This window comes from Callithrix jacchus, chromosome 6 (genome assembly GCF_049354715.1).
Source record: "Callithrix jacchus isolate 240 chromosome 6, calJac240_pri, whole genome shotgun sequence".
Lineage (NCBI taxonomy): Eukaryota > Metazoa > Chordata > Mammalia > Primates > Cebidae > Callithrix > Callithrix jacchus.
Genome location: NC_133507.1, coordinates 73,626,212 through 73,636,384, shown reverse-complemented (window position 1 = coordinate 73,636,384; position 10,173 = coordinate 73,626,212). Strand labels below are relative to the sequence as shown.

General features: G+C 47.0%; 1 protein-coding gene across 9 annotated transcripts; it reads right to left on the bottom strand.

The window, feature by feature from the left end:
* Positions 1 to 1,440: 1,440 nt before the first annotated feature.
* On the bottom strand, positions 1,441 to 9,779 carry NR4A2 (nuclear receptor subfamily 4 group A member 2). 9 transcript variants are annotated; one of them, XR_001912230.4, is made up of 8 exons: positions 9,575 to 9,779; positions 7,698 to 7,821; positions 6,317 to 7,182; positions 5,392 to 5,521; positions 4,840 to 5,003; positions 3,709 to 3,911; positions 3,147 to 3,204; positions 1,441 to 2,998 (listed from the first exon to the last, which is right to left on the bottom strand). XR_001912230.4 is itself a non-coding variant. In XM_035304862.3 (8 exons), exons 3-8 carry the CDS (start codon positions 7,178 to 7,180, stop codon positions 2,742 to 2,744), a joined length of 1,797 nt encoding a protein of 598 aa, XP_035160753.1. In that variant the 5' UTR covers positions 7,181 to 7,182; positions 7,698 to 7,821; positions 9,571 to 9,779; the 3' UTR covers positions 1,441 to 2,741. The 9 variants fall into 9 exon arrangements, 7 of the variants coding, with proteins under 7 accessions (XP_035160753.1, XP_035160754.1, XP_078185247.1 ...); XR_013519338.1 differs by having other exon boundaries at positions 4,915 to 5,003; XM_035304862.3 differs by having other exon boundaries at positions 3,147 to 3,325; positions 9,571 to 9,779.
* Positions 9,780 to 10,173: the final 394 nt, after the last annotated feature.

The window sequence follows — 10,173 nt, the reverse complement described above, 5'->3', positions numbered from 1 at the left end:
CTTGGCCTCGGGTGAAGCGCCGCCGCTTCCTTAAGGGAGAACCAGTCACAGAGTTCGTTTCTGGGTTCAACTCTCGGGGATTGTGTGACGGAATGTCACTGTCTGGGGGCTGCAGACACCTGGGAGATGAGTGCTGAAAGCTCTGCAGATTCCCAGCATTTTAAAAGAGCTTTTCTCTTTCTCTTTACTTACTGCATTGTGGCTTCACTTGGGCATAAGATGTAAAAATAAAATGATATGACTAGTCTCATCTTTTCAAGAAAGCCAAGAAATTGAACATTTCGTTATTATTTAATTTCTTAAGTGGCCACCCTATGTGTCCCTCCGTTACCCAGAGAAAAACGCATCTTGCAAAAATAACCTTATATTACCACCGAAACCTCCATTCTCTCTCTCTCTCTCTCTCTCTTTTTTTCTTTTTTTTTTTTTCAAACCCGCAAAACGGGTCTTTTGAAAAAGAGGGGAAACAAGAAAAAGAAAACCAGAGCGCTCTCGTAGCAATTTACAGTTCTACCTCTGCATTTTAAAAACAATAACGCTCTTTGTAAATTTCAGTGACCCAGAGGCCATCTGTAATTCACCAGGGTCAGCAAAGGAGACCGTGCCCATCTTGCGCTCTCCATGAATACACAGATACCCTAAGGCGAAACTCTCTGGACCTTGTCTGCCCAAGGACAAGGGTTCCGAGCTGAAGCGGCTTCTACAGCAACAGTTTCTTTTCCTTTTTGAAAGTTGGTGCTGGGTGGAATCCTAGAGGCCCAGTTACAACTTGCTTATACCAGGCCCAGGACCCAACACATAGATATTTTATTATGTACCTGAGAAACTTACAAGGCAGAAATTCTATTCTAAAACTACAAATTGCACCTCATCACCATCCACTGAATGAAGAAAATAAAGAGTTGTTAGAAATACCTCAACTGAGTTCTGCTCTGTGCCAAAGTGACTTCAAGGCCCAAAGGGCCCGAAGTGCTTAGCCCTTCCTCCTTGACCCAACAGTTATATATTGAGAAACTGAAAAATTGAAGATACTTACAACACTCCTCAAATCCGTGTTAACTTCCTGAGTCTTCAAAAGATACTTACTAATCACTGTGCAAGACAAGTATTTGACAAGACTCTGACCTTGTACAAGTTCAAAGCTTTGGGGTCTCCAGAACATCTCTTCTGAAAGCAATACTTACTTGCAAAGTTAACAGAAGAGTTGAGGTTTTCCAAATTGATTAACGTAAATATAGGTCACAAGACCGGAAAATTCTGGTTAAGAAAAAATATTCTACTGAATTATCTGGATAATTATTGCCGTTCACCTGGTTTCTTTTACCAGAATAGATTAAGGCTGTTTGAAATTCAGATGTTGAATTTCAAATTAATCTCCAACTGTTTATGTTATGTGAATGTTTAGTCATTATTTTTTCCTGACCCAAAAAGAAGACAAAATTCTGTTCATTTACGTAGTTTATTGTTGTAAACATTAAAATTGTCTTTCTCAAAGAAAGAATTTATCAGAAAAAAAAATCAGCGTCTCTAACTGTCATACACCATAGAAAAAAAGGCAGTGACTCATATTATGTGCCATACTAGAAATATACAAAGAAAAACTACAGAATATGGCAGTATTAAAATTCTTACTCAAACATAAAATAATAAATTAACTGACAATTTTAGACATAAAAAAAATTCAAAGTGCTCAGTAATTTCCAGGGAGTTATGTATATTATAAGCACTCTGGAAACAGTCAAAAGCTGCTGCATGCAAGTTTTGTTTAGCTTTAGACAACAAAATAATCAAGATATAAACTTTCTTTTTATCAACATCAACGGTACATACAACACTTACAAACAAGGAATGTTGGACGGTGTTACAAACACTATGTGTCCCTTTTGTCAGGATTATCTGATGTGTAATACTTGTGCCCACCTATTTTACAATCGAGAAAATGTTTAAGCTCAGATAACTACCAATCTTTATAAAATCTAACAGACTACATAGTGTCTGAAATACTATTTATATAATATAGACATTACTGAAATAGCAAGTGCCTATAACATTTTCAACCTAGAATCAACATGCTTGTCCCTTTTTATGTATTTATTTTCTTTTTTTTTTTTGCAAACACACTTATCTTTTAGAATTTGTAATATTTATTCATAAATAGGCACAAAATAATTTAAAAAGCCGAACTGCAATGGGTAAATTTACAAGCCTTTGCCTTCTTCAACTCATGCCACCCACGCAACATTTAGTTTTACTATATATTACAGCTTTCTTTACAGCAGAAAACTTTGAAGTCTTGTTAAAGGGCAATACTTGTGGGTCCCCTTAAGATTGTGTGTGTGTGTGTGTGTGTGTGTGTGTGTGTGTGTTACATTTGTCTGAACTGCAACAACCAAGCATGGCCAAACATTTCCCATCATACATTATAGCAATCTTTCTTCTGAACAATAAACTGATTTTTAAACTGATAATAAAAAGTTTATACCACTGTATTGTGTGTAGTCCATGTTCTAAATCCAGGATGCCCCGGAGCCAAAATGCCCTTTCAGGTTCTGCCTGCAGGTTAGGAAATAGCAACAGTTTTTGTTTGTTTTCTTTAGGGATCAAGGGTCTGGGAGGGTTACAGAAATGGGGGACAGCTTGCGCTGAGACAGCTCACAGGGCTATCTCTGCCCATGTGACTTGCCCCCTCTGGACAGTTTCCGTTATCTTTCCAGTTCTTTTGAAGTACATGAGAGGAGGTCTTAGAAAGGTAAAGTGTCCAGGAAAAGTTTGTCAATTATTGCTGGCGGTGGCACCAAGTCTTCCAATTTCAGGTAGAAAATGCGCTGTAGCCCCTGTGTGCAAAGGGTACGAAGTTCTGGGAGCTTCCCCAACAGTTTGGACAAATAATTGGGGCGGTTCAATCCCCCATTGTTGAAAGTCACATGGTCTTTGAGACAATTTACAATCTTGTTTTGCAGTTCTTCCACTCTCTTGGGTTCCTTGAGCCCGTGTCTCTCTGCAGAAAACATAATCAGAAACAAAGAAGAATGTACAAGACAGTTAGCTAGTTGGCAAAACCAGAGAGGATCTGTGACAAGGGAAAGTCAGGACAAATCCTGCTAGGCAGATCTGGAGGGGAAGTGCCCTGCACTTGTAGTACTGACCTGTGACCATAGCCAGGGCAGCAATGCAGGAGAAGGCAGAAATGTCGATGTTCATATTCTGCAAGTTGGAGGAGAATTCAACAATGGAATCAATCCATTCCCCAAAGCCACGAACACATTGCAACCTGTGCAAGACCACCCCATTGCAAAAGATGAGTTTACCCTCCACTGGGTTGGACCTGCAATTAATACCAAAGAGAGAGAGGGGAGAAAAAGAGAGAGAGAAAAGCTAAACAACTAATTACTTGAAGAGCAATAAATGAGGGATTTAAGAGGCACCTAATTACTGAAGAGTTAATAAAATGTAGACCAGTGGACCTTGAAAGGGTTTAATTTCATAACAATCAAGAACGCCCCCTATCCCACCTCCATTCCATTTATCCAAGGCTTCTGGGTTCACTCCTTCCCTTCTCTTTTTTCTTCTTCTTCCTTTCTTCAACTTTTATTTCCTATTCTGTCTTTTTCTCTACCCCTCACACCCCAGTTTCCCTACCTCCCTTTCTTTTCCTTTCTTGATTTCTCTCACAGCCTCTCTGTGAATTGTCTCTTTCCTCCTCATTACCTGTATGCTAATCGAAGGACAAATAGTTCTAAGAAAGCTGATTCAAAAAGCAGGTCCTGGTCGGCTTTGGGCAAGTCTGCGAAGCCAGGGATCTTCTCTGCCCAGCCCCGGATGATCTCCATGGAGCCAGTCAGGAGATCATAGAATTGCTGGATATGCTGGGTGTCATCTCCACTCATCTGATAGTCAGGGTTCGCCTGGAACTGAAATTTCATTTTAAAAAGCACTTAATGAGGTTCTCTAAAATATATAACCCGTGAAATTGCTAACCCCATTTCTAGTAGGGGAGCCAGGTTTTTATAACAATTAAACCTCTCTCTGACCAGTAAGGAAATTAGATGTTCCGGGGCAATTAATTCAATTAGGGATGGTGCTACGAGGTCGCTGCTTTAAATATGTAAATTACCATTTCCATACAGACTAAATACAGTGCCATCCAGCCCTGGGAAACATTCGCTCTTATCTCCACAAAACAATTGACACGTTAGTATTCATGCTAGTCCCAGAGTGGGCCTTGAGCTGAGTCGCCCTTTTGCAAATCTTAATAAAATTGCTGTCGATACCAGATTTGCCCAACATACTTCCTCCAATTAAAGCCTGCATATTTTTCACAGCTGGAGTAAAAAGGATCTGACCACTTGATCACCCACCCCACTGCCATTCTTTACACTCTCTCCTTCCCTTCCCTGACCCCAAGACAGACCCCACATTCTTCCCCCGCACAGCACCAGGAAGGATGGGGATTAAAGCATCTATCTCCGTGGAGGACTGAGAATAAAGTAGACTGGGGAAGAGGATTTAGTACAGCCCCTGGTTTTCAGGCTAGAGGCATTGGTGTAGAAGGTAGGGGCAAGGGTGGGGGCGGGGGTGGGTAGTTGGGTAGTAGGAATTCACACAGCTTCAAACCCTGTGGCATCTCCCTCTCCTTCCTCTGTCCTGTCCTCCTGTATAGGCCCCCAGCTACATGGATTGTCTGAAGGTCTGAATCCTGAGGCCCTGACCAGAGCCACGAGGCATAGAGCCTTGCTTGCCTTCTTTACCCCATTGAATCTGAGGTTTAATGGTGGATGTGGGGAGGGGTCCTGCCCATCTGTCGGTTTGTCCACATTATATCCCCCGCCAGCTTCTTACCCTGGAATAGTCCAGGCTGGTCATAGCCGGGTTGGAGTCGACATGGGCCCTGACGAGGGCACTGATCAGACTCACCGGGGGCGAAGGGGGAGAGGGCTCCTGTGGGCTCTTCGGTTTCGAGGGCAAACGACCTCTCCGGCCTTTTAAACTGTCTGTGCGAACCACTGCAAAGGAAGAGCCCTGTTTGCGCCGCTTTCCCGAGCCCAGACCCAGCTGCTGCCTCGACCCCTCCCCGGGGAAGGCCGCAGCCGCGGGACACCAGGCTGAGCGGCTCTGGGCCCCGCTGCTTGTAAAGCCTTTACTGACAAGAAGCATTAAAAACTGCGGGGTTATTTTATGTCTTCCTCCAAATGGGTCGTATAGTTAAAGGAGAGAAAGGCCTGGCGGCTTTCTCTAGGGAAGGCTGGGCAAGCAGGAAGCTGCAGGGTCCTGGAGGCCAGACTGAGGGGGGCCGGTGATCCCCAGGACCAGGAAGTGGAAAGTGTTGCTGGAGTATGAGCAGTGGTTTCCTAAGGGAGCAGACTGGAGGGTCGGCAGCTCCCCGCAACCTACCTTCTTTGACCATCCCAACAGCCAGGCACTTCTGAAATCGACAGTACTGACAGCGATTCCGGCGCCGCTTGTCCACTGGGCAGTTTTTATTTGCTAAACACACGTATTTTGCATTTTTTTGCACTGTGCGCTGCAAAAGGAGACAATATAGACCAAAATTTTTTTTCCTCTTTTGAAAATCAGGCAACTCGGAGAACATTTCTGGTATGTGGCTGGGATCTACGATTCCTCCCCACAAACAAACAGATACACACAATTCCATTTTATTTTATTTTTTTATCTCTTCCTTTTCTTTCTTTCTTTTCTTTTTTCCTCCCCCAGGGCATTTAACAGAAGAAAATTGATAGCGTTAACATTTGAGCTAACCTTGCCGCTCCTTGCTGTGTTTTATATGCCAAGAGAAGGAGAAGGAGACGCTCAGTAAATACAAATCCGTGGGCATTCATATTATTTACATTCCTTGGAGACCTTCTCTATTTAAAATGATAAGATTATTCAATCAGGATGGCGAAATAAAGAGATCACTTAATTTGACCATAGGGAATTCTGTTCCACTTGGTTAGCTCAGACACGGTTCTCTGTCCTAACCAATTTCATTCTGAACAGGGAAGACAGCTCCTAGCACATGCAAATGACCCTCTTCCAACTCCGGCTCCAGCAACTTCGGGCGGGGGCCAGCCGGGTGGGGTGAGTGCGAGGGGGATGCAACCCTGGCCTCCCCGTCTTTCGGCTTCCCTTTCTGAGACACCGGAAGTCCCCGCCGCAGCCCTTGGATTCCTGCAGGGAAGTCTCGGCGGACCTCGGAGAGCTGGGCAGTCCCGGGAGAGCTGGTGCTGGGCTGACGGCACCTAGGCGGAGGGCACAATCCAGGGTCCCGGGCACTAGGGGCTCCCTACCTGCTTACTCCGCTCCCGCCCTTGCTCACCTTAAAGAAGCCTTTGCAGCCCTCACAGGTGCGCACGCCGTAGTGTTGGCAGGCCGCGTTGTCGCCACACACAGCGCACAGCCCCTCGTTTGAGGGTGAGCCCCTCGACGGCGGCGAGGGCACCTGCGTGTCGAGCAGCTGCGACGCGTGGCCGATCTGCAGGCCCGGGAAGCCCATGGACGCGGGCTTGCGAATGGGGTTGGGCACGGCGAAGGTCTGCCCATCCACCACGTGGTGGCTGCCGGCAGGCTCCGGGTTCATGGGGACGTGAAGGGGCCCGTCGAAGCGCATCTGGCAACTAGACACCGGGGTGCCAGGGGGCGACTGCTTAAAGGAGAAGAGGGAGAGGCGGGAGACTGGCGTTTTCCTCTGCTCGATCATGTGCGTAGTGGCCACGTAGTTCTGGTGGAAGTTGTGAAGAGAACCCGGGTCGTCCCACATGGGGCTGTGCTGCACCTGGAAGCCCGGGGTGGTGGGCGTCGGGGGCGAGGAGGGCTTGTAGTAAACCGACCCGGAGTGCGGCATCATTTCGTCAGACTGGGGGGGCAGGTGGCTGTGTTGCTGGTAGTTGTGCATCTGAATGTCTTCTACCTTAATGGAGGACTGCTGTCCGGACAGGGGCATTTGGTACAAGCAAGGTGGCTTGACGTCGTAGCCTGTGCTGTAGTTGTCCATAAAGGTACTGAAGCTGGGGAGAGAAGTGGTGGCAGTGATTTCAGTGTTGGTGAGGTCCATGCTAAACTTGACAAACTCTGGAGTTAAGAAATCGGAGCTGTATTCTCCCGAAGAGTGGTAACTGTAGCTCTGAGAAGCGGGGCTGGCTCCTTGAGGCGAGGACCCATACTGCGCCTGAACACAAGGCATGGCTGGAAATGAAACAGGGTGATACACACTCAGCCTGGTCAACTGAACACTTTCTCCCGGGCTCGGGTACACCTGGAGCTACACCGGCAGCCCGTGGCAGTCAGAGAGCCAGAGAGCATGTAGGGGCGCGAGAGGAAGGGCAGGAGAGGTAGAATGCTGCAGAACAATAGTGGAGGGCGTGGAAAAACTGACCAAAATAAAGACCCAGAGCTAAAAAGCTACTGACGGTCTACACTCCTGGGTGTTTCCAAACATGTCCCCCTTACCCCGCCCTACCCCGCCCTTTTATAGTCAATCCCACTCAGGTGAGCCTCTTCTCTGAAGCTCAGATTCAGCAATGTCTTTCTAGAAATGATCATCTACAAATCAAGTTGATTTACACAATGAAAAAGTTGTTCGCAAAGGTGATGGGTCGATACAAACCTTAAGTTACAGGGTTTGCCAAGATCTCCTTGCCCTGTTTCTTGATTTTTGGGGAACTCAGGAGAGGAAAGGAAAGAAATGAAGTTGCACTAACCTTCAGCCGAGTTACAGGCGTTTTCGAGGAAATTAAAGGTGGACAGTGTCGTAATTCAATGAAGGACAAAGTTTCCAAGATTTTTAGAAAAGCAATGGGGAGTCCAGCCTGTCCAATCTCCTCCCTGAAATACAGACACAGGAAGCTTCAGGGTATCTTCCCGACAGAGATTCAGCCGGGCATATGTAGACTCACCAGGCAGGCCCTTCCATGCCTTCCCTGTTTGTCTTACTGGAAATGAGTGGGAAGCCTTTACCAAACACGGCACTTAAAATGAATGTATAAAAGAAATAACTGGAAACAACAGAAAATACCACCCATTGCACTGCGTAAATCCTTGCAGAGAGAGGATCCAGCAAAAGGAAAGCTAGTCCATGAACTCATTTAACATTTATGATGTAATGAATTGGCCCCTTCGCTAGAGTGTAGGTGGAGAGGTCTTTTTCATCTTAGGTTAATTCAGACCTGAGTAAGAAGACTAGAGTCTGAAAATACAGCCCTGGAACCTTCTCTTGCATTTTTTTTCCTGTGGTGAAACTGCCTCTTCTTGTAGTAGAGGGGAAGAAAGTTGATATAAGTCAAGAATATAATATGAGAAAACAATCTTCACCCTTACCAAATGTTAGAAAGGCCTGGACTGAGAAGGCAATTTCAGTGGAAGCATCCGCATTTCTAAAGTGTTTTTGACAGAGCACTGGGATTTAAGCTACAGATAAACTGATGTTCACTTTTCCAGGAAATTTGTCTTTCAACATCTTTAATGGCCACAAGGTGGGAAGAGGGGACCCTACTTTTCCAAGAGCATCTTAGGTCAATTGTAGAGGGAGGTGCATACTGCTTATATGGTATTGGCCCCAATATTAGAAGTGTTTCCCAGCACAGAAAGATGAACACCTTCCCCATAATGCCTTCCACGATCTCCCTTACTGGAACAAGGCATTCTTGTGTCCTAGTAATTTTCAGATGTTCCCACTTGGAATGCATTCTAGAGCATAGACAATCTTATTACTAATGAAAAAGAAAGCCAAGTATTCTCTATTATTTCCCTTCCCCCACAATCTTGCTTCATAGTGGTGGTGGGCGGGTGGGGTAGATAAACCAGAAAGAGCAGTAAGGAGACTCGACCCCCACAGCCCTTAGTGATATGCCTGTGTTGGATATTAACTCCCTGTTAGCTCCACAGTTTCATAACTGTACTCTTTACATATTCATATTCTCCCTCTCTCTCTCTCTCTCTCTCTCTCTCTCTCTCTCTCTCTCTCTCTCTCTCTCTCTCTCTCTCTCTCTCTCTCTCCTGTCTCTGACATATTCGCAAACCCAAGGACAGCATATGTCAAAACCAGAAATTTCAGACAACTTAGTAACAGGATACTCAACCAACACCACCCTTACTCAACAATACCCGGGAAACATCGCGCGCTGGCCAGCCACGGAGACACAGTTCCCAAGCAACGCATAAACTGAAGAACTTTCTCTCCCTGACAGTTTGTGGGCAGCTTCCCTCGTACACATAGAACTTGGAGTCTCCGTGTCCACAGGCCACAATCAATTCCTCACTTACAGCAGCAAACTTTGCGACCATTTCCGCGGGCTAGTCCTCTGCTCCCAAACTGTGTAATCTCCCTTCCATGTCCACCAATGAGGAGCCTGGAAGCCTCCGTTGGGAGCCAACTCCCCCCTAGTGCCAAAGCCGGAGTTCGAAAAAATGCTCCCCCGGGTAACTGCGCGCAAGCACTCCCCATTCTTTGGTCCCACTCTCGCTAAAGCCTCTGGTTCCCACTTCCAGAGAACCTGACCCACACACGTGGAAAGAAGAGACGTGCAAAAGGAAGAAGAAGCATAAAAGAAGGCGAGCTGCATGGGCTGCACCTACTCACTTAGGAGTTCTCCGCGTCTCTCTTCATTCATTCAACTCTGCCGAAGTGCAGTTTCCTCTGGGAGCCTGAGCGCAGGGGTCGGGGAGGAGAGGGCGCGCTGGGCGAAGGGAGCCCAGACACCTCTCGCAGGGAGGGAGCAGGGACAGGCGGCCGGCTGGGCAGGCAACAGGGACCGCGGAGCCGTGCGCGAGCCGCGGGGCGGACTGGCCCTGGCCGCCAATGTGCCTTTGTTTATGTGGCTCGCGCTGCCGCTGCCAACAGGCACCTAAAGTCTCCGCGCGTCAGCGCGCGTCAGCGGCCCGTTGCCCAATCGCCGCGCCGCCGCGCTCCCTGGACTCCTGGCCCGCGCTCGCTTTGGTATATTTCCGACCTGACGTCACGAGTAGGGCCGATTTTAAGGTGGGAACCGCTCTGCGTTCACCTTGGTAGCCAACTTGGGTGGTTTTTGCTGTTGTTGTTGTTTTTTTTTTTTTTTTTCCAAGAGTGGTGTGACCTCTCCCAGGTCTGCGCAGCCCGCAGCGCCGCGACACATCACTTTCCCCGAAGCCCCCGAGCCCTAGCTGCGGCTCAGCCGCTCACAGGTGGGAGGGCGCAACAAA

What these genes read in the sequence shown, in the direction of transcription:
- NR4A2 (XM_035304862.3), bottom strand. Translation starts at nt 7,180, where the DNA reads ATGCCTTGTGTTCAGGCGCAGTATGGGTCCTCGCCTCAAGGAGCCAGC. An exon ending in GCTGCAAAGGCTTCTTTAAG is followed by an intron (nt 5,522 to 6,316) that starts GTGAGCAAGGGC and finishes CTCCTTTTGCAG; the next exon opens with CGCACAGTGCAAAAAAATGC. An exon ending in CCAGCCTGGACTATTCCAGG is followed by an intron (nt 3,912 to 4,839) that starts GTAAGAAGCTGG and finishes ATGAAATTTCAG; the next exon opens with TTCCAGGCGAACCCTGACTA.